Source organism: Chelmon rostratus, chromosome 1, assembly GCF_017976325.1.
Source record: "Chelmon rostratus isolate fCheRos1 chromosome 1, fCheRos1.pri, whole genome shotgun sequence".
NCBI lineage: Eukaryota > Metazoa > Chordata > Actinopteri > Chaetodontiformes > Chaetodontidae > Chelmon > Chelmon rostratus.
In genome coordinates, this window is record NC_055658.1 from 20,515,738 (window position 1) to 20,538,450 (window position 22,713).

At 42.1% G+C, this 22,713-nt stretch overlaps 3 protein-coding genes across 7 annotated transcripts in view; 2 read left to right on the forward strand and 1 right to left on the reverse strand.

Annotated features, from left to right (window-relative positions):
- The first annotated feature begins 19 nt into the window (after positions 1-19).
- lsm14ab (LSM14A mRNA processing body assembly factor b) lies at positions 20-8,053 on the forward strand. Of its 3 annotated transcripts, none has more exons than XM_041955499.1 (10): positions 20-331; positions 1,109-1,272; positions 1,979-2,129; positions 2,575-2,769; positions 2,948-3,031; positions 3,768-3,944; positions 4,179-4,323; positions 4,644-4,670; positions 5,236-5,491; positions 5,599-8,053. In XM_041955499.1, exons 1-10 carry the CDS (start codon positions 208-210, stop codon positions 5,620-5,622), a joined length of 1,347 nt encoding a protein of 448 aa, XP_041811433.1. In that variant the 5' UTR covers positions 20-207; the 3' UTR covers positions 5,623-8,053. The 3 variants fall into 3 exon arrangements, with proteins under 3 accessions (XP_041811433.1, XP_041811514.1, XP_041811592.1); XM_041955580.1 differs by having other exon boundaries at positions 5,236-5,476; XM_041955658.1 differs by having other exon boundaries at positions 5,236-5,476; positions 5,602-8,053.
- A 1,269-nt stretch (positions 8,054-9,322) lies between these two features.
- ss18l2 (ss18, like 2) lies at positions 9,323-10,576 on the forward strand. The gene is made up of 4 exons (XM_041934810.1): positions 9,323-9,479; positions 9,865-9,941; positions 10,109-10,193; positions 10,289-10,576. Exons 1-4 carry the CDS (start codon positions 9,411-9,413, stop codon positions 10,346-10,348), a joined length of 291 nt encoding a protein of 96 aa, XP_041790744.1. The 5' UTR covers positions 9,323-9,410; the 3' UTR covers positions 10,349-10,576.
- A 134-nt stretch (positions 10,577-10,710) lies between these two features.
- The window catches only part of LOC121605042 (granule associated Rac and RHOG effector protein 1-like), a 32,569-nt gene continuing 20,566 nt past the window's right edge, over positions 10,711-22,713 (reverse strand). For all 3 annotated transcript variants that reach the window (XM_041934779.1, XM_041934787.1, XM_041934796.1), the window contains exons 4-14: positions 22,087-22,227; positions 21,688-21,783; positions 21,294-21,455; positions 20,892-21,050; positions 18,871-18,968; positions 17,856-17,981; positions 15,957-17,068; positions 14,491-14,656; positions 13,505-13,642; positions 13,215-13,290; positions 10,711-12,729 (exon numbers count right to left, since the gene is read on the reverse strand). In XM_041934779.1, coding sequence (XP_041790713.1) covers positions 12,367-12,729; positions 13,215-13,290; positions 13,505-13,642; positions 14,491-14,656; positions 15,957-17,068; positions 17,856-17,981; positions 18,871-18,968; positions 20,892-21,050; positions 21,294-21,455; positions 21,688-21,783; positions 22,087-22,227 — 2,637 coding nt within the window. In that variant the 3' untranslated portion in view covers positions 10,711-12,366. The remainder of the gene's footprint in view (positions 12,730-13,214; positions 13,291-13,504; positions 13,643-14,490; positions 14,657-15,956; positions 17,069-17,855; positions 17,982-18,870; positions 18,969-20,891; positions 21,051-21,293; positions 21,456-21,687; positions 21,784-22,086; positions 22,228-22,713) is intronic.

Sequence of the window (22,713 nt, forward strand, 5' to 3'; positions counted from 1 at the left end):
AGCGGCGGGCGAAGGAAAATGAAAACGGCCATGTCGTGGTAGAAAGCAGTCCAGGAACGAGCGAGTCCGACTCACGTCGCAACTTACTACTTCATGTAATGTGGCATTAAAACTACAGCTAGCTCTGAAAGTAACAAATCTACCCTCTCGTTTGACAGAAAAGGGATTTCGTGGAAGCAAGTGCGTTATTCAAATCAGAGTGCAAATATGAGCGCAGGAGGGACGCCGTACATTGGCAGCAAAATTAGCCTAATCTCCAAGGCCGAGATTCGCTATGAAGGAATTTTGTATACCATTGACACTGAAAACTCGACAGTAGCTCTTGCTAAAGGTAAGTTAAGTAACCAAGAGGTGGGCCGCAGTACTTAAAAAGGTTTACTACACAACTTAACAAAGTGTTACGAGATGGGAAAAGTGAAATTGATGTCAGTGCTTTTAGCTATGTTAGCTAGCCGTGCAGCCAACTTCACTCTGCGTCCTTTGTTTACCTTGTGTTTTGGCTAACGTGAAATAGGTCGCCCTCATTCTGAGTACTCAGTGGCAAACCGTATAAAGAAAATAAAACCCGTTGTTACTATCAGACATCTCTTACTAAAGCACTATTTGAGTGCGGTTAGCAAACTTTGACGCGTGTTTATTTAACTACATAACGCACTCACAAATTTATATTCTAACCGTAAAGTAAAGCATATAGTCTAACCTTCCAAGCCCGAAAAATGATCTATTTAGGCAGAGTAATAGTTGGTGATTTAAAGGTCACAGGTGTCGTGGTTATTACATTGTATTGTTGGGTGCCTTTCTTACATCTGTCTGTAGAGAAAATCAACCTCATACCTCTCCGAACTCTGGCTCATGTGCTCTTACTTGTTGCTGTTAAACTTTGAACATTTCCCCGAAAGAAATCAGTTGTGATGAAATGCCTTTTCGTGTATCACTATTCATAGTATTAAAAAGTACCCAATGTCATGACTGTGATCCACAGTAATTGTTAAATGCAGGTATATTGCACAGTACATGGATCGTCATAGACTGAACCACAGATCTACTCATCCTCAATAAAAGGACTAATGATGTAAAGTCATGAAGTTAAATTGAATTTTCCCAACAGTTCGCTCTTTTGGAACTGAAGACCGGCCCACTGACAGGCCTATCCCACCTCGGGAAGAAGTGTTTGAGTACATCATCTTCAGGGGAAGTGATATAAAAGACCTAACAGTTTGTGAGCCACCCAAAGCCACTAGCAGCCTTCCTCAGGACCCTGCCATAGTTCAAGTAAGTTGATTTGTGTCTATTTTTGTACTATAAAGTCGCTGTATAAATGGAAGTTTGTTACATGTTCTGTATATTTTCTACAAACATATATGCAAAACTTTGTTAAGAACATTGTTGAGGTCTTTTCTTCTTTATGGTGCATGCATTGTGCATGCTGGCCCACTGTCATAGGTTACTGGGACACTTGAGTAGAAGAAAGCAGTCTTTTAATGCCATTAGTAGCATGTGTGCAATGAAAGAATATTTTTGATTTAGTGAAGGGTAACTACAATAAGTCACATCTGTGATTTTCATATTATGACAAGTAGAAATATTTGCTGTGGAGAGAGCAAGCTCCATGGGTCAAAGTGTGTGAAAATTAATTCTCTACCATTTCCAGCTAATACTTTTGTTGATATAATTTATTTTTCATGGTGTAAATAATGATAAACTGTCTTGCATCTAAGTGTGGCTCGCCGAATGCACTAGCTTTTTCATGAACATTTGCAACTGTAATAGTGACAGTCACAGCAAGTCTTTTTAGCAGTTGTGATTCACAGCTAGTGTCCCATTCATGTCTTGTGGATGATGATTTAATCTGTGTCAGACATCTGAAATGACCACTTTATATTATATCCCACGTGTAGCCCCTTGGAATTTGTGTGAAAGGGCTGTTTGTTTACAGTCAGTGTTGGTTTCTCAAATGAATTTCCATTTGTTTTTCTAGTCATCAATTGGATCCACCAATGCTGCAGCAGGACCATCATTCCAGTCGGCTGGGCCCTATGCTCCATACAGCAGGACCCCTGTCCCACCGTACAGTCAGTTTGGTGTTTCATCCCTTCCAGCTCAGCAGTTTGGATCTTCTGGAGCAGGAGGTAAGGATTCGATGCTTACTGAGTGCTGTTAAAAGAAAAGGTGATATAACACAGAGTTAAACATGACTCTGTCCCGTTTCTTTTGCACTGTGTTGCAGGCATCAACTTCAGAATTTGTGTGCATTCATAAAGAATTATAAAGTTTATCACTGTAAACATCAAATATCTAGTCTTTGTATTGTATTCGATTGGAAATAAGTTGAAAAGGATTTGCCAATCATTGCATTCTGTTTTTATTTGTGTTGGACACAGCATCCCAACTTTGTTTGGTATCAGGGTTGAAGATTAATGTAAATCTTAGTAATGGAGAGGGACTAATAGATACCCATTCGGCATCAGGTGTATCACCAAACTATCATTGCCTCTGTCAGCTGCTGTAAGACACTATGCTGCCTCTGCTTTTAAGAAAATCTTAGTTTAAATCTCACTTTGCTGTTTCCTGCAGGGCGCACTAGTCCCCAGCTGGATGCTTTATCAAAAAGTTCCACCCTGGAGCAGGCAGTGCCGGCCCCACCTTCAGCTGCCCCAGCACCACCTGCACCTGTAGGACAGAGGAGCCAGACGGGGGTGGCAGCTCCCAGAACCACCGGCACCACCGCTGGCAGCCAGAAGCCCCCAGACCTGCTGGACCAGAAAAAAGGTAAGAACACCTGCTGGACTTTATTTCACAGAGATAAAAGCTGGATGAATCTGCATTGTATCTGAGGTAGTATTAATGTTACTCAACCATTGTGTGCTCATGCATGTTGTACTTTGTTAGAGCCTTCTCACTGTATTTTGAATTAAATTGGTGGTAAATGTCGTCTTTTGCGGTTCAGCTCCTGAGGTTCAGAAGGTGTCGCAGCCAGATCATGAACATGGTGCTGTTGAAAACCGGGATCCTAACAGGCACCAAGCTGCTGGTAGGTAGTCTTTTACCTTTACTTAATAATACCATTAACTCACTTAATTGCAGCCACAAACATTTTTTTTCACTAGTTGTATTAGTAGTACTGGTTTTAACTTATGTGGACATAAGTATTACGGTGATAAAGTCATTTGTTTTCGCCTGAGAAGGCGTCTCATTGCAGTACATATGTTAGGTGAGAAAAAACGTGTCACTTTATAAGTCTTGTCATTTATTCCATCACATTTAGGTATCTACAGTGCAGTCAAATTGTGTTTGGGCAGCGATGTGTGTTTCACAGCTCTGTTTCTACGCTGTAATGCACTGGATTGAATTTGGTGGAATGATGAGGTTAATGTGCTGACAGTCAGCTTTAATGGGTTTTTGAAGGTTTAATGTAAACTACAGCTCTGGCAGAACATGACCAGTAAAGCCACCAGGCATCTGATGTCTGTGGGTTGTAGACTGCAGCCAGACACGGACTGCACAAGATTTCCAAACAAACCAAACATTTTTACAAACATCAAACATTTTTATTGCTGTTTTTTTGAGTTGATGTTAACTTTTTCAATGACTTTGGCGCCTATCAGGGATGACAGATTAAAAGCGCTGCAGTGCCTTCAGTCTTTATTTATTTTTAAAGCCAGTTAAAGTCAGCACTTTAATCTTAAATTACTTGAGTGCACACAGTGGGCTGAGATGTCGCTTGTTGGAGTCTTGCTGGATTTCAGTTTTCTCTTGTTATTTCTCAGCTGCTGCTCAGTCCAACCGCCGTGGCCGTGGAAGAGGAAACCGCAGCAGAGGCAAAGTAAACGTGCGTAGGGATGGCCCCATGAAATTTGAAGAAGACTTTGACTTTGAGACTGCCAACGCTCAGTTCCACAAAGATGAGATTGACAAAGAGCTCCAGAACAAGCTCAAACTGAAAGGTACGGCTTCAACACACCTGAGTCCTGAAGGGCAACGACAGGAAACCAACTACAGGTTGAAAAACAAAAGCACTGCTTTTATTTTTCACCAGTGCAGGACAGTTTATCAGTTCTCTTGGCTTTACAGTCTCAAACACAAAACACTCCACTGTCCTCGTGGTCACCTTATTGATTGTAGGTGACTGTCTTTAAGGTGCTTAATGTTTCACAGAATTTCTTCTGACATATCCACAGATGACAAGGCAGTGAACGGAGAAGAAGCTGACTCTGAACATCCAGCCAATGAGGGGACCAATGAGGAGGAGGAGGCTGTGATAAACACGTGTTACTATGACAAGTCCAAGTCCTTCTTTGATAACCTGTCCTGTGATGACCCAAGGTACCTCAACACGTCCACAGTTCAAATACGTGCTTGGTGCGGACTGTGAGCACGAAGTCATTGTACCTAAATCTACTCTGATGGGGGAGACTCTGATGCCAACTGCTAAATGCATTAGGCTGTGTGCAGACTTACTGTTGCGCTGCTTCAAAAAACATGCAAGGGTCTGTGTTGAAACACACCAGGGGCCTCTGTTTTCAGTGGTGTGATTGTTGGTCTGAATGGTATCTCTGTTAAATATTCATAATCCTTAAGTTAAACATGTGAAATGTACTCTATTAATACACTGAAATACTGTTTTTTTTTTTTATCTCTTTCAGTAAATCGGGCGAAAGAGGATTTTCAAGGCAAGTCACATATTATCTTAGCTGTGTTGAGGGAGGCACAATAAAAGTTATGAATAATAAGCACATGAATATGTGGATTTTGACTTCACAATGTTTTCCATGTTTTATTTATTTGGTTTACAGTGTACCCATAACATCCTATCAAGGCTCCACATGTTCTAGATATTGAGGGGCATTGGATTTTTGTTATCTATAAAACTGCACAATGTGTTCGTAACATACTCCAAAACATAAAGTACATTTAAAGATTGAATGAGAGACAAAGCCTCATTCGAAGTTTAATTAATACATTTCTGTGCATTTTTAAAGCAGCTATATAAAGGGATTTATTCCTTCAGAGAGATTGGAACCAAAACAGGCTTTTCATAGTGATACACACTTCATATCGGCTTCTGATTGTTATTTTCTTAGTTATTATTATCTAAGTGAAATAAATTTGTGCAGGACATGTTAAAATTGAGAGCCAGAAGCAGCTTTTTTGCCTGTGGTGCATCCTGTTTGTGTCTCTTAGAGGTGTGTTTTTTACCCAAAAAGATGAATACTGATCGGTCTTTGTTTGTGTCAGGGAGCGGCGGTCGACCTGGGCAGAGGAGAGAAGAATGAATTCTGAGACATTCGGCATTCCTCTGAGACACAATCGAGGAAGAGGGGGTTTCCGTGGCCGAGGCTTCATGGGGCCCCGTGGAGGCCGAGGGCGGCCACTGAGCAGAGGGTCCTTTGGGCCGCCCCGGGGCGCCCCTCCTGGTTTCAGAGGTGGATTCAGAGGTGGCAGAGGAGGCCGGGATTTCTCTGATTTTGAATACAGGGTAAATTATGAAAAGGTATTCCAAACATGCACTTCCTTGCAGCTCATAGGAAAAGTAGATGAAGAGGTGGTTGTTCTAGACTTACGTTGCTGTTTTGTTTTTTTTCTTTGTTTTTCCCCCAGAAGGACAACAAGGTGGCTGCATAGTACTGCAGCGACAGATCCACAAAGAATTGTAGCCCCTCATCATGAAGTGATTCCTGGTGGAGGTCTCAATGTTTGACAGAAAGAATGAAGACATCCTCTCAGTCACCAGCACCAGGAGTGACTGCTTTACGTCAGGGGGTGAGAGTGCAGCTCCCTTTTCTCCACTTTGAGAAACAGGCATTTTGTTTTTTTGCCCCGGTCACCAGATTGACAAGAACGTGTAAATACGTTGCTTTGGAGTAATTCTGTATTTTTGCATCAATCAAGTTCATTTCTTACTGAAGTTGTCTTTGATATTTAAAGCTGTATGCTGAAAGCCCACTGATACTGTGAGTGGATCACAGTCAATGTGATTGATAGCTTTATTTTTTAGTTTCTCTCAGTTTTTGATATGGTTGTGATGTATGCCAGCACTAACGTTCTCTGCATTTCCTTTTGAATCATACATTTCTCTGATCAGACTTGCTTAGTTTGGCTGCCCCATGTTCAGTATTTTTACCGTTACAGGAAAAGTTTTGTCTTTTTGGACATCCATAATTTCTCAATGAAGTAGGTCAATCAAAGCCAGCTGAATAGAAACATTATCTGAGCTGAATATTGTCATGAACGAATGTATGTGTAGCTCATCTTCAGCTTAGTGACCTGGCAGTCTGTCCAGGGTGTAGCCCACCTCTCACCCAGTGTCAGCTGGAATCAGCTCCAGCCTGCAACCCTCCAAAGGATAAGCAGTTATAGCTGATGGGTGGATGTTTGTCTCTCCAGACAGGATGTGCTCTCCAGACAGACTTTTAGTTTAGATTTGTTTTTGAAATGTGTATTCAGTATTTAGAAACTCACATCAGATGAACTTTCTGCTTTACAGGAACCTCTGGAGGCCTGTTTATGAAAGCCTAACGCAGGCAATCTATAGGAAGCGGTCATTTGATAGATAAACGGGGTTTACAGCATTAGCCTTAGAAGTATTTGTTGATTGTAGATTTTTTTGACTGGGTCTGTTTTTATATAGTTAACTAAACAAAGATTTTGTGTGTGTAGAAGAGGAACATCACTGCCTTTAGACGATCTTTGGAAAGGAAGCCTGGAGTTTATTCAGTCCAGACCTGCAGTCAGAATGAGCTTGAGCAGGTTAGCTTTGGATAAAAAAATGCTCTGTTGTTTTGACTAAGAGACATTTGGTTGAGCAAAAACAATTCACAGCCCAAAAAAACATGTTTTCTCATTTTAGTACGTGTTAAATCTGTTTTTCTGTGTCCAGAACATACTGAGCCATCCGTGAAGCGCGTTCTTTTTTGTTACCAAACCTTTGAGTTGTCTTACAGTTGTGTCATCTGTGTTGTTTTTCCACTGTCTTTACAGTCAGCCGTTTCCATGGCAAAACTAAGTACTTGCAGTGTTGTAGGGATTGTTTACTGAAAATGGGAAATGTTGTAAATGGACTGAATGATGTCTCAACATATGTTCAGTACAAGTGGCAGAATTTCTAATATCAGCTCTGTGGCTTGTTTGTAGCTCCCCTTGCTGCATTGTTGTCAATGTGATTGTTCTCTGGAGGGAATTTTTTTTTTTTTTAACTGACTTGTGAACAAAAGGGAGAAGAACTGGATGTGGTGCCAGTGTGTTGAGGGGGAGGTGGGATATTTTCTTCCTTTTTTGCTCTGGTAGTACTTCATTGACTTCAAAGTTGTTTTGCCTTCAGAATGATGATTTTTTTACAGCCCTCCCTTTAACTTTAAGGTTACCTTGTGACTTAAGAATTGATGGCACTACAAGGTAAAGCTTCGTCCTTCTCAGTAGCTGTGGTTGTTTAAAACAGTGCAGCCCAGTTGAAAATGTGCTGTTTAACTGGATATTGCTCAGATTGCTAATCACTGCATGATTGCCGTAGGAACCATCACTTTATATGGGCTTTCGCAATAACCAGCAAGATTAAATTTTAGACAAAACAAAATTACTGAATTATTACAAACTGACATGTTTTCATATGTTTGTTACTCCTTCCAGTCACTGGAATTGTAAACCAGGAATTGTTTTCTTGAGAATATCAGCAAAATGGAGTTTTTACGTTGAATAAAGAGTTGTACAATATGCATGACTGATGTTTTATTTTTAATCCACGTGTTCTGAATTTTCACTGAAATACTACTCTGAAAAGTATATCTCCGAGTCTCCCCAAGTGATACGCTTGTTTTGTGCACTTATTATTGAAAAGTTACTGAAACTGCCTGTTTTATTTATTTATTTTTTATTTTGGCCTATTATTAGCCACACAATCCCAGAGTGTTGCCGTACTTAGAGTAGACCAGATCGCAGTTGCAACGAGTGTGCGTTTATTTCCAATATTTAGTCAATCAATGTGAGTGAATAGAAACACAAGCAATGCATGTTTCTCTTTTTCATGTAATATGAATCTGAAAAAAGATTTTTGATCACAGAACATGAAATCTGTCGTCTTATTTTTCGGTATTTATAACAAGCTCCTTACTTCCACTATGTACTTATTTTCAACTGAGTGTGAGAGAAATACTCTTTAACGTTCCATCATATCAAGACTTAAAACCTATTCTTTCAGTGGTGATTCACTAACATACAATATTCTCTCTGTGTGACACTGCTTATCAGAATTTGTATGCAAATACATGCAGTATTTGCACATGAGGCCCTTTTCACTTCAGACATTTTGACATGTCATAACAGGAAAACAATGGGTGTAATTAATAACATTAATGAGGGCTGCACTCCATTTTAGCTGAACCTGTTCCCAGCACACAGTAATATAATACATGTTGCAGCAGGGCCGTCATTAATCGCATTAATCACTCCTGTGCTTTTCCCACTATGACACATCAAAAGAAAAAGGCCAATTACCATCCTGAAATAAATCAAGTCTCTTTCATTAAATATTGAAACAAAACACCTTTAGACATAACATTTAGCAGAGTATTACATTTTGGGTGCTGATCCAGATGTAATCAGATGAAGAATTACAGCGTCCATCCGCTGTGTCCGCAGAGTGCATCCAGGCAGTAAACAAGTGTGGTTAGAAGATGCAGTCATCAGCTTTATTACACTTATCTAGAGAAAAAAAAAACTCACCACAACTGAAGTGCTACAATGTGGATATTTTACATAACAGAAAACATAGATTATAAGCTGTCCCTGTTCTTCTGATGGATGTTGGGAAAATTTTTCCCCTGTCCTACAGCACGAAGGCTTCCTGCTGGCCCTGGGTCAGTTTGGCCTGTGGGTGGCACAAAAGGACTATTCATGGAGTGTTCAAAATGCAAAAGGTTATCAACTGGAGACACAATGTACTGATTAATTTAAATATTTTTCAGTGAAATGTAAAACTATGCCTGAGTGTGGTGCTTGCTGAGAGGTCAGGAGGACTCACGTGAAACTCTGAGATTCATATAATAAAATAAACGTACTAAAGATGGGACTTCGTAGGTTACATAAAGTAATCCATATTATAAAAACACATCGATTAAGTCACATTTTCACCACGTTGACATTTGATTAATTTAAGTTATTTTTTAATAACAGGCACCACCGGTCACAGAAACTGATGGAGGAAGAGTTAAGGCAGGCAAAAAGTATTTATTCTTTTAGTTCAGGATCACTGGACTGCAGCTCTCCAGAAGATGGCGGTAATATAACAGGAACGACACGGCCTCCGATCAATACAATCAACGAAGAAGACGAAGAAAACGAAGGTGGCGGGGTGAAGGAGGCAGAAGAATTCTGTCGCGAACGGAAGCAAGTGGCCAAACAGCTGCAACTACAACAACATGTCGATTGTGTTTGTGCCAAAGAAACTACGAGGAAAGGCGAAAATTAACCAAGAAACAATACAGAGGGTAAGAGACCAGCGAAGGCTATTCAACAAAGCGGCTAAGCTGCTAGCTCATATCCCCGCACAGAAAGCAATGGCGCGAGCGTTATTGGTTAGCCACTAGCATCAGGAATCAAGATTTCTTCATTGTCATTGAGCATGACATGTCAATGAAGCTAGTTATTCCACTGGTTTTGTCCATTAAGTCACTATTTGTGTTCACCCAGCAAAGGTTAGTGTATGTTGAACAGCATCGTTCATTTACTGCTGTACTTCGTGGAAATTTTTGGTGTTGCGCACAGTGGCTTTATTGTTTCCAGACATGATTAAAACCTGCTGAAATCAACACCTTAGCTACTGTAAGTAAGTCGAGTTGGATTTCTTTCTTGTTTTTGTTTTCTCTGTTGCAGTTATTGGATGAGAACGACCAGTTAGTTAGATGCATCGCGGAGTACATGCAGAAAGGACGAGCAGTGGAGTGTGTACAGTAAGTGAAAACAACCCTCAGTGCTCTGCTACTGTTGGCTAACTATGAATGCACATCGGACTCTTACGGTTAGCACAGTAATAAAGCACACACGCATGTATATGCATATCGCGTCGGTGCGTCGCTTTTCTACAGGGTATTTTCAGCCATTGTTTTTTCCCCATTAGATACCAACAGATCCTACACCGCAACATCGTCTATCTGGCAACCATAGCTGATGCCAGCCCAGACAGCGTGCCCCCCTGTCCAAATGTAATGACAAACCACACACTTGACGAGCAACTACTGCAGTAATGATTCAGTTCCTGGTGTCTGTTGTCTAATACTCTTATTGCTTCTGTTTCCAGCCTACATCTAATGAAACCCCAGCCTCGACACAAACTGTGAATGGACACGGAGGGCCATGATGATGGCATCTTCTGTTGGTGCTGTTGAGATGGAGTGTTTTTCATCACAGGAGAATATTCATAAAAACAAATGTTATTTTCAGTAACGTTACCCTTTTCAAGGTTTTTTTGTGTTTCAGTTCAGTTGTGTTGTTTATATTATGTTGGAAAAAGTCTCAAGAGTTTGTAAAATATGATTTGTGCATTAAAAAAAATCTATTTTTCAGTTTTTGAAATTGTTCAATTCAGAGAGCACATTGTATTAGTGCACAAGATGCTACTGCAAGATGTAGCAGGAGCTGAGGCTACTTTGGACATTTTGACATTCAAGGAGGAAAGTGAGTGACTTTTCAACAGAAAAACTGCAAAGACAGCACTGTCAATTGCTAGTCATTTTTATTCATTTTTTGCATTGCTGGTACACTTGGAAAGATTCAGTTGCCAGCTCAAGAGAACAATAAGCAACATAAGCCAAGCAGTCCCCCTTCATATCTTCTATCAGGGCAACATGTTTTTATGTGTTTTTTTTCTTTTGTAGAAGCCACTAGTAAACCATTTGACACAGCTGAGAAGCTAACAGTTACAGTCCAAGGTCTGTAATGATGTCTTTAAAAAAGGCTGCAACAGTTAGGGAGAGATCACAGACAAAAAGCAACAAACCCTATATCTTGATTGTGCAAAGCACATTAACTATAAAAAGATATATATTTATATGTATATACAGCAAACAATTCTCTGTAAACATGTTAAGTATGTTAGTTTTCTGAAAACATGGTGTCATTTCATAAATACAGGCAACATTGGCATCGCAAACATCACAAAAAGATAACATTCTGGGCTTTTAAATGCAGCCCATTGCCATAGAAACCAAAGAAACAAGGGCCCGAAAACACCCTCATCACACAATGTTTTAGTGTTTAGCATGGCATATTTGGTAACCTTTATAGATAGATGGTGTAGTTCAACTCTGTAAGAAAAAAATGTGCTTTTTCACATATTGGGAGGTGGAAAATAATGTTTTATGTAATATGCCTACAAGAATACTAACATACAGTAATGGTATAACATACGAAAATACAAAAATAAGATTAATACTGTCAATAATTGTACAAGAAAAATATTGTATTATTAAACAGAAGAAAAGTTAGGTTTATGGGAGTTAGTGTCAATCTGGAGCAAACAATCGCCAATTACAAAGGAGGAACTGAAAGCGCTTCTGGGTGTGAAGATGTTCCCTAATGCTCCCGTCCAGTAGGGTGTTCAGCTTCACCGTTGATCAATAATCTCAGACCTCCTCTTATCTCCTCAGCACCGTTCATCTTCTGAACAACGCTTTGGTTAGAAATAATATTCTGCAAGTGCTATGAATACCAACATGGCACATTGTTACTGCTATAATTCTTAACTCTGGTCTGTTGTTGAAAAAGTAGTGTATTTCTCTCAAATTACACCTCTGCAGTGACTTACTATATTTATGCTGAGCCTGCTCAAAGCCTCTTAATAAAAAGAACTAAATATTTATATTTCAACTTCAGTATTTTACAAGCTATGAAACAGTAGATGGTAGCTGTATTCTGAGTCATCTTGCGTGAGATTTGGCAGTTACAGCTATGTAGACACAGTATATTTATAATGGGCAAAATGAGAGCATTTCAAACCCCTGCCCCCTTGTAATCATCTCCTTTACGCTCGTGTTCAGCTGCAGAAGCAAGTGGGTGACGGCCATGCACGTCTCCAGCTCTTGTCTGAGGAGACGTCAGCTCAACAGACAAAAGGAACGACCACTAGACTGACCGCTGCCAGCACGACACATGCACCTTTCCTAGTTAAAACACGGCAGTTCAAAAAACTTCAAAATACGTCTCTCTTTCAAATGGGGATGTTCGACATGGAAAAATATAGATACAAAAATGTTGAGCCAGTGTGTATGCTTAATTGTGCCTCTGAGGCTTTGAAATCTTCCAATTCAGTGGGTGTGGACTGTAACGCCTGCGGCTCGGCCCACTCAGCGGCTCGTCTTATTGGACATTAGGCTGCCCTCAGTACTGGTGAAGGTAAGAGGGCCTGTGCTCGTGTTTTAGGGGGAAGGATTTAAAGCCCTTGGTCATGGGTTTGTGTTGCTGCTGCTGCTGTTGCTGCTGCTGTTGCTGCTGCTGCTGCTGCTGCTGCTGCTGCTGCTGCTGGGTGAAGGGAAAGCCAGAGGAGATGCCGGTGGAAGGGGAGCAGTCGCTGGCAGTGGACCACACAGGAGACTGCAGCATCTGCATGGAGTCACTCCATTGGGAGGAAGGAGGGATGTTCATCTGGTACAAGGAAGAGCTGGGATTGGGCATGGTGTTGGTGTGGGTGTGGGTGGAGTGCTGCCATGGCGCTTTGGGAGGCCAGGTTTTAGTTTTGCTGTCCTGTGAAAATCAGCAGACATCAATCAGCAAAGTTGAAAAGGTCAATTAACCAATGTGAAAGTTACAATAAGGTCATAACAATCCTTTAAAATGGGGACAAAAACTCAAATCTCCATGCCTAATGATTTCTCACTGGTGCCATAAAACACTTATTCTGATGATTCCTTAACAGAAAAATAGATGCAAATATGAAAAGGTTGTTCATTAAATGTTTACATGAAAGAGAAACTGACCCCGAGTTTCCCTTTGATTTTCTCCCTCATCAAAGTCTTATGAGTCTGAATTATAATTGGTATTGCCGTGCAACTGTGTAGATTTGGTAAAACACAGGCACACACTATAGCATTTTTCATATTCCACATAATATATGCATCCCAGACAGGAAAAAGAATTCTAAATGTTAAATTAGTCACAAAAGTGTTGACTGTGGTTTAAAAAGAAGCTCCCTGCCCAGTGGACTAAATACTGCGAGGGTCAAATGTTACCTGGTTATCATCGCCGATGTGATGCAGTGGTGGAGAGGGCAGGGTGCACACCTCCGGCTCACCACAGCTGTGTTTTCTGAGAACAAAGACATTGACATTGAACCTTGATTTTCCTCACACAGTCAAGCTTGCACATCCTCTTCTCTGCAAGAATTATCAAGTGTGTAGTACAAAGGAATGAGAAAAGATCACTCTTTGGTTTTGTGTTTGAGTGCGAAGTTCAGGGAATCACATTTTCAGATGGAAAATGACAAGACAAATCCAAGTTTGTGGACGAGCTTGGGACTTACCTCCTTTGTTTAACCGCAGCTACAAGGTCCGGCCCAGAAAACATGGAGAACAGACTGTCGCCATTGGCTGAAGACGTCTCGTCGCTGGAGCTGGCCGAGTCCCCCTGATTGGCTGACCAGCTGCTGTTCATGGCTTCTCTGAGGATACAACCAGAGGAGGTGTTAGCACTGTTCCAAGTATATCCTCAACAATGTGGTACTTAAAAAGGTATAACAGGATCAAATTTATTTGATGATGTCTTAACACCTTGATAACACACAATTGTGTGAAATGTCTGTGTGACATGTATGAAATTGTAAACAGTGACTTCTCTTGTGATTGGGTGATTTGTAGGGTTAAAAGTGGGATACTTTTGGCCTGCAAGTTTCGAGACATTTTACATCAGGCTCTACAGGATGTGTCCTATTTCATGACAAGGACTGTATGAAAGTGTTTAAAAAGGGAAATCCTTTTCATAAACTACAACACTATTGCACAGTGTTTACCAGTGAGATGCCACTGCAGTATTACAGCCGCCTCCTTTCTCAGATTAGTCTCTAAGCAGGATGGTGTTGTCTCACACCGAGTTAAATGACAACAGTCATGATGAACGTGGTAAATGTCTCACGTATCGATGATGTCTAACAAATTAATTACTGAATCAAAACATTGCTCAACACTGTTGTGCACTATGATGAGACTAAGATTTAAATAACCCTCCCAACAGTTGAGCACTGTACTGCTGCCTAAAACTAATCCTGAAACAGGGCATTAGGGATTCTATACGTGTGTCTGTGTGTGTGCAGCTTGTTTTTCAGATTTAAAAAATCTGTCACATTTGTGAAGGCCAGAATGATACAGATGTACTGTACTGGAGTAATGTGTTTGGTGTTATTCTTCTTTTCGGTTTGGATTTGTGCCCTTTTCAGTATCTTCTCTTACAAAAGATGAGGGACACATGCTAATGTTCTGTATAGCAGCGGACCAGTCATGTACCGATACCTACCCCTCACTGTAGTACTCTGGGTGGGACCAGGTCCTGTGCTGCTCATCAGGCATTGGCCAGTTGCTGCGCGGGTTGCTGGGGCGACGGATGTGCTGCACCTGCCGTTTCTGCTGCATGGCCTGGCTGACGCCGGCAACGTAACGTGCAAACTCCGGGTCAGAGCCAACTGCGGATGCAACGGGAGGATAAACACAACTATGAGTTTCTGACACCCTCAGCTTTTCTCTTTCGGTCCCTGGAGCTCAATCCGTTTAGCCAGACTGTCTACCATAGCAGAAAAATCACAATGGCTGTAAGTCAACTCTGCACAATAGGCCTTGGCTGCAATCAAAAGAGTCTGCTGCACTGTAAAAATAGCAACTGACACAGGCTAAATTCAGCATAAATGGCAAACTTACAGTCGCAGCTACATGCGGAGGAAAACAGCTGCTCATACTATCTGACCTACATTGATTATGTTACTCAGGTCAGGTTCCAAAGCTGTCTTATTTTTATTGTACACTGACTGGCAGCATGAACTGAACATGAACATGAAGCATGATGTCTGTACTGTATGATAATGACAGGACACCCACCATACAGTGAACAAAGCCTAATAAACAAACAGGTTTTGTATGAAGTCTGGCCTTATTTCCCTGCAATTTGCTCTCTTGACACCACTTCAGAGTGCTTTAGCTAAGGAATAAATAAGCAAGGACATTATTTATCCCCACTGTCATTACACTGCTTATTTTTGATATAATGATGTTGCCTTTTGCCATAATGATGATGTTTGTATAGTACTCCGTTTCTGTTGTTATCAACCGATGGATGCAAACAAATTCTCTTTTATGGGCCAACAGAGATTTTCATTTTGATGAGAAACCTTTTATATGTCAGCTGGAGCATCTTAATGGTTTCAACTGGATTATATGGACACTTAGGGTAAGTCGAGACAGCCTAACCCTGTTTTGAACATTAGTCTCCTGGTATAATGAATGAGTAACTAATAACTACAATGTAAGTTGCTAAGTTGCTTCGCTGCAGGTTTTTTAAATAATGAAACGATGGAGTCAGCGCAGCTCCAGGCCTGCCCCCCTCCCTCACACTGCTGACATAACAGTCTGACTGAGGAGGATTCAGCATTATTTGCAACCCAAACTCAATCTGACCAAAGACAAGAAAACATAAACATTACTGATCCACAATCAGCCACCATTCAACGGTTATCCACTCATGTGGTGTCAGTTTTGGCTCTTTTAAAGCTGCAGGCCCCTCGCCTTTAGTTTACTCACTTCAACACTTTTAAAGAAGACTGACTCACTGGGCGGTCCTCCACATAAAAGGGGTGTGAATGTGCAGATTACTCCATAATTTTTATGTTGGGGTGAACTGTTCCCTTAATGAACCTGCTCTCAGTCTCAGTGTGATGTGCATGATCTACGTAAGTACACCTTGTGGACATATAAAAGCAAGGTGGATCTCACCTGCTGGGTCAAAGGGCAGCGTGTCTCCCAGGACTCCAAATACTCCTTCACTCTGGTCCCTGTTGGGCCAAGTGTTGTTGCGGGGCCCCTGCGGCTTCTGCCCCAGCATTTCTGACATCACACTGTCCATGTAGGTGCTGACCAGGCCCAGACTGTACAGATCCGAGCTCAGATCTGGTAGTCCAGGAGAGCCCCACTGCCCAATTGGACCAAGGGGTGACAGTCCTGCTGGGGGGCCTTGTGGTGGAGGCTGTTGCCCAGAGGTGCCAAGCCACTTGCTTGCCACTCTTTGCTGTGGCAGGACCTGGGGTGGGGTCTGTTGAGGAGGAAGCTGAGGAGGAGGTGGCTGCTGCTGACTGATAGGCTGCAGAAGGTGCTGGTAGTACTGCAGGGCCTGTGGGGAGGGCTGTTGAGCTGAAGGAGGGGGCTGCTGCTGCTGCTGAGGCTGTTGTTGCTGTGGAGGAGGTGGCTGTGGTTGTGGTTGAGGCTGCTGCTTCTGCACCACCTGGGGCTGGGGCTGGGGCTGAGCCTGGGGCAGGGTTTGAGCTGGGGGCTGCAGGGCATTGTGAGAGATAGACTGGGAAGTTGGTGGAGGTCCACTCGGGGGCTTCAGCTCAGCAGGGTTTGCAGACGCCACAGAGTTCCTCCTCTTGACCAAGGGCGAAGCCTGCTGGGATTTTCCCATGTTGAATCCTGAGAGAAAGTCGATGACATCCTGCATCTCTTGGTCTGTTGGCAGGTTCATCCCCTGGTCCTCGGACACGGAGCCGTTGGCCAGCTGGCTTTGCTGGGGAGAGTCAGGGGTGCAGGACAGGCTGCTCATCTGCAGGATGCTCTGTAGCCTCCCGTCACTGTGGCCCAGGCTCTTGGCCTTATCCTCAGAGCTACTGGTCGTGAGCATGCTGCGAGATGGGGTACTAGGGATGGAGTAACTGCCCCCACTATTAGAGCTGGATGAGACTTTCTTGGTAAACTTAGAAGTCAGCTTGGATATTGTTTTGGGCAATCCGCTGGACATCTTGGAGGTTGTGCCTGGAGGCAGGTCTGCTTGAACGCCATAGTCTGGGCTCTCCCGCTGAAGCTGTATCTGAATAGTGGGCAAGGCTTGCTCTCTTTTGAAGGGAAGAGAAAGAAAGGTATTAAATTCCTTGGATTAACAGTATTTAATACAGTAATCTGAATTCACTTGAGAGAGGATGTTTTCACACATGTAGCCCAGTTTGATTTGTCTGGGCGAAGGGGAAAAAAATTATGCACTGTTGAATTTTAGTTGTGGTCTTGTTACTGTTCACATTGACTTTTTACAAACGAAGGAAGAGGACTAAACATGAAGTGATGTGTATATAATCCAAGATGTGACTGACAAAGTACACTGAGAAGACAGAAGCACAGCAGTTTTAACAGCTTTTGACCTATTAATCAGGGAAAATCTCCATGCTGCTGCATACATGCTACCATGGCTACCAAATGGGTGGCATCAATTATAGATGTCTTATACAGATCAATCATAAGATTGCTCCCTGCTCACCATCAGCAGATGCATTTTTTAGTGGTTTAGTTTATGAAATCATTCTCAAATCAAATATGTACCATCACACACTAATAGTGGTTGCTTTCACACCACAAAGAACCCCACAATAATCCCCCAGGAAGCAACAGCAAGACCCTCCTTTTAAACGGCATCGGTCCAATTGTTTTGACTCAAACCAGAGTTCAACTAACAGCTTTCACACCAACTGGCCAAACACACCAGTGTTCCTTTAACAGGCTAAGTGTGACAACATGCTAAATCTCAACAGACAGTAAACACATCACCTGCACAGAAAGCTAACTGGTCAAGCTACTTGTAATAAAATAAAGTTTATTAAGATTATTTATCATCATTTAAAATTCACTCACTTTCTCTCCTTCCATCTGTCGATGTCGAACACTGCCGTGTAGAGCACATCTACCAGACCAAGCGTCTTCTCCGGGTCCAAGCTCCGCTGGAGCAGGGACATAGTGGCTGGGTCCTCCTTCAGACACCTGAACGTGTATACACACACACATGCAGTACATGACGGGATAGAACATGAACTACAAATCCAACACAATGTCTAGCACACAAAAGCCCAGGTGTTGCTGAGGAGAACAATATGTGCCATTTTAATTTCATTAAGAAGAAAATAAGAGCCAAAAACAACCCGACGTGCAATTTTTTCAGCCCATCGTAGCCCACTGCCTCTCTACATTTTAAAAGTTGGACATCAAACACACTACGGTTGGGATATGTTAAATTTTCCAACTTGCCACCGCCAGCCCAATAACCAGCAATTGCTGATATATAGTACACCCGTGTAGGTGTACTAAGTATGGTTAACACAAACATGTTGACACTATATTACAAAGGTGCTGAGCAGCCTTACATACTCATGTCTATTACATTGTAGTATTAAACAGTATTAGTGTAGTGTGTTATTGAAATAAACAGAGTCTCCAGTTCTATCCTCTTCATTGTGTTGTGAAGATCCTGAGAGTTTCATATCCTCCTTTGTGGAAGTCTCTTAGCAAACACTGACAACATGAATCAACAACATGCTGTAACTGTGTTCTCTAATGTCTGCTCTCTCTTATCTCCCATCCTCGACTGTGTACATTACATTATTATGTACATACGTGACTTGTCTGTTCATCCTGCTACAACTATATTCTACCTTGGTAATAATCCAGTTTCTGCCCACATGTTTCATATTTTTCAATAGGAATTAAACATTTTTGAGTGTCTGTGACAAAGAATAAGACTGGAGTATTAATGGAGAAGTAATATTTGACTTTCTGATTACTCATAACTGCACTACCATTCATTGGAAGAAAGGCCCACATAAATAAGATGGATGTCTGTTTCTTTAAACACGAAGTGTCTTGATGTGCTTACCATGTAGAGGGAACCTGGACCACCACCCTGGCACCCTCAAGAGTGATCTGGGGAGCATAGGCCTCCTTGTTCTCAATCTGAGCTGTATCAACAACCACCTAATGGGACACAGAAACACACCTGCATAAGCATCTCCTGACAGAAAAACTCTATTAATTGCTTTTTACTTCATAATTGTGAAGCAACCAACAAAAGTTTATCGAATACTGTCTGTTAACCTATTTAGACATGCAGTAACTGAAACAACTGGTGGGAATCAACTTCTCCCAGTGTAATACAACTCAACAAAAGTAACAGTCTTAAAACAAAACAGGCCGGTTTTACCCAGGGCATTATGTAAACCAATCAGAAACATAGCAAGAAGTCAGAGGTTTTTCAGTGGTATCTGGCATTAATTTCCCACCAAGCAGAGAAAGGCTGTTCAAGGTGAGTAAGCCGAACGCATTCAATCAGCCAGTGACAACAAACAGGCCAGCCTTCTTGCCTGCTGCTAATCAAATTTATTAGTGAGTTCTTTGAAAGTGGCCCTGGCTCTTCGCAGCTGGGTCACAAAGAGGGAGGGAAGGTGGGAGGAGTCCATTTCCTGTATTACAGGAAGTTACCCTATTGTTTAAAAAAAAAAAAAAAAACAGGTGTATCCTCAGAAACCCCTGGCTGCCTATGTGACAGCCACACACACACACACACACACACACACACACACTCTCTCTCTCACACACACACACAGACACACACACACACACACACAAACACTCACACAAACACACACACTCACACAGTCTGTCAGCCATGTTGAAACACATACAACAAGGTCAATGAGGGCAGGAAGGAGGAGGAACAGCAGCAAAACAAACAAGGTCAACTTATTTGCTGGGCTCCAAAAGCCATGATTAGAAGGAAAAAGGGAGTCACTGGTGAATAATGTTTCCAGGAACAGCAGCAGAATAGATATGGAGATTCTTACTGTAAGTGTAAACGAATGAAAATATTGCATGTGTAGGCAGGTATGAACAGTGCATGACAGTGAGTAGATGATGAGTGTATGTATATGTGGGGAAAATACAACGTGTGAGTATGTGTCCATGCTGCTGGTGTGATCTATGTGTGATCTATTTAGAGCTGAGTGGCCATGGACTCAGATAAGGAGTTAATGCACCGCGCTCATCCATCATGCATGGATTGTTTTACAGTTAGCACAGGGCTGGATGGGAACACTCCTTCAGCTTTACATACAAAACAGGGCAGACCACACAGAGGAAATAAACACTGGAGCATAAACACACTGGTGTTACTCTGAGGAGAGTCCTGCTGCTGACCCTCCCTCCCTGTGACTCCATTTCAACAGGAGGAGGGGGGGGCTGTTTGAAGACCCACCCAGGCAAGCCCATCCTTCACCCAGATGCTGCAGGAATGTGTCTTCTCTTTTGTGTCTCTCTGGTGTTTGTTTACACCTCTCGGCCGCCTCAAAGCGAGCGGACAGATCTCCTCATCTCCATTACAAATCTGACAAACAATGAGATGCAAGCTGCCAAACCCACAGACGCACAAAAGGAGAGTATTCAGTAACTTAAGCAGAAGTGTCAGTGAGATACAACAGGCCTGTTCATGTCAGCATGCCAGCTTCTCTCCACTGCTTTGTAGTATCAACTACACTGTGGTGATGGATATTAACAAGAACAAAATACTGAATGAGGATCCAATAGAGAACTTTCTGCACAAATGTTTATCTTTGTGTATCATGCACAAAAAGATTTTTTTTAAAGGGGAAAGGAAGACGAAAAGAAAAAAATTCATTTACTTATTTTTTTCTATCATTTTACTTCATTGTCAGTGTTTATTATTTCATTGCTGGTATTGTTGGTAAGTGTTGCACTCTAAACAAATACATTTCTATGACAACAGGCTAAACATTGGAGAATACCCTGTTGTCACAAGATTACAGGCTTGGTCTCCAGTGTTTCCATCTCTCTGAGAAATGAAACATTGCTGTAGCGGCCACAGTCTCTAACATATCTACTCACCAGACCAGCCTGGGCAAACAGCAGCTGGACAGCTGTCTTGCAGGCTCCTCTCCAACTGGATGGGCAGACTTGGTTGAGGACCTCGGTGACGGGAGAGTCGTCCCTGGGGGTCACTCCGTTCTGGCCCAGCGCCTCCTTAATGAGCTGCAGCATCGTGTGCTAAGGAGACAAAACACAGTGGGCCATCAACAAAGCAGTCCGCCATCACCGTCTGCTGATGTTAGACTACAGATGATACAAAAAAAAAACGCAGCTTGAGCTGTCAACAGTCCAATCATGCAAGAAACATGGTTGTCATTTTAATCCTTTTGGATGACTGACAAGGCAACTTGAACTTTTTGGGAGAACAATATGGGTAACCTAAAGTAGCCTAAAGCTGACCAGCCAAGTCAGGGACCGTACCGTTTTCAGTTTGAGGTTTTCAGCCGCTGACTCATTGAAGGACACTCCTTTGAGGAAATGTGAGCCGATCTGCACAGGGATGGTGGGCAGCTCGCATTGGATTGGCTGGGAGGTGGTCTGCATCCTGCCCGCCTGCTGGGCCTCCGCCTCACTGCAGCAGCCCTGCGCACACACACAAACGTTAACATACACACAACAGTGTAAAACAGGAAAAACATTGACACAAGATGGAGGCACAGAGCAACACAATAATTAAAGGACAACTAGTAAATATTTTGCATATGGAGAGGATGTTAAATTTGATTCTTTCATCAATAAATCTGTCTGGTTACAAGACTGTAAATCATTCCTCCCTACTAATCATTCCATTCACACTTTTTGAGCGTGAACCCACCTGTAAGGCTGCCTCCACAGCTTTGGGGTTAAGATGAAAGCCGGCCTTCAGTGCATACTCACTATGGCCCAGACTCTCTAGCGCTGCTTTGTAGGCCTGTGTACATACAGAGAAAACATGACCGGCTATCAGTCCAACATTGATTTCATCACCAAGAACACTAGGTTTTGATGTTACATTTCCTTTGAATTGCAATTTCATTAATAACAGCACCTAGTTCCCGTTTAGCAAATCAAAATTACTTTACTTTACCTGAAGGTAATAGTTGTAAAAAATGTGTTTACTTTGCTGGATGTCCTTTTCATTCTTAAAACATATCTCACAATCTTGCTAAATCAACAAGGGACTGGACTAACAGTACTGCAATTCCCAGTCCTGGTTTTTGGGGTTATACTGTACCTGCAAAGCATTGTCAATCTTCATGTTGAGCTCCTTCAGCTGGTGCTCAGGGATGGTGGTGTTGTTGGAGCAGAAGAGTTGCTGAACCTGGATGCCTGCCAGGCAGCCGTCCCGGCCCCTCTCTCTCAGCCTGGCCATGGCCTGAGGGCACAGCAGAAAACTGGGTCTGGGTGACTGACAGTAGGACTATCTACACTACCACAGCACAATCTCACAGAGAAATGCTAGAAATACTTCAGAATGAAAAGACTTTACTGCAAAATTAAATGACCAGCATTTTAAGTGACTGTTTATGAGGATGTATAAAACCTAAATAAAGTAAAAAATAATAATTAGAATTATATATTTTCTTCCAATATGGCAAAAAAACCTAATGAAATAATAAAAGTTTGACAAAACAGACGTTAAGCACTGGTAAAAACATCTTTTTAGATGACAAAGAGCATGTGTGTAGTTTTGAAAAACTGTCCTGGCCATTTCCTTCTGCCTAAACGACCGCCCAGCACATTCTATCGGGGTCTATCCAGGCCTAGTCCCCTCCAGGGCTAACATTCTGCATGCCAGGGCTTAACAGATCAACCCACTATTCTACTCTATGCCTCACTTTATACAACAAAGCTCAAAATG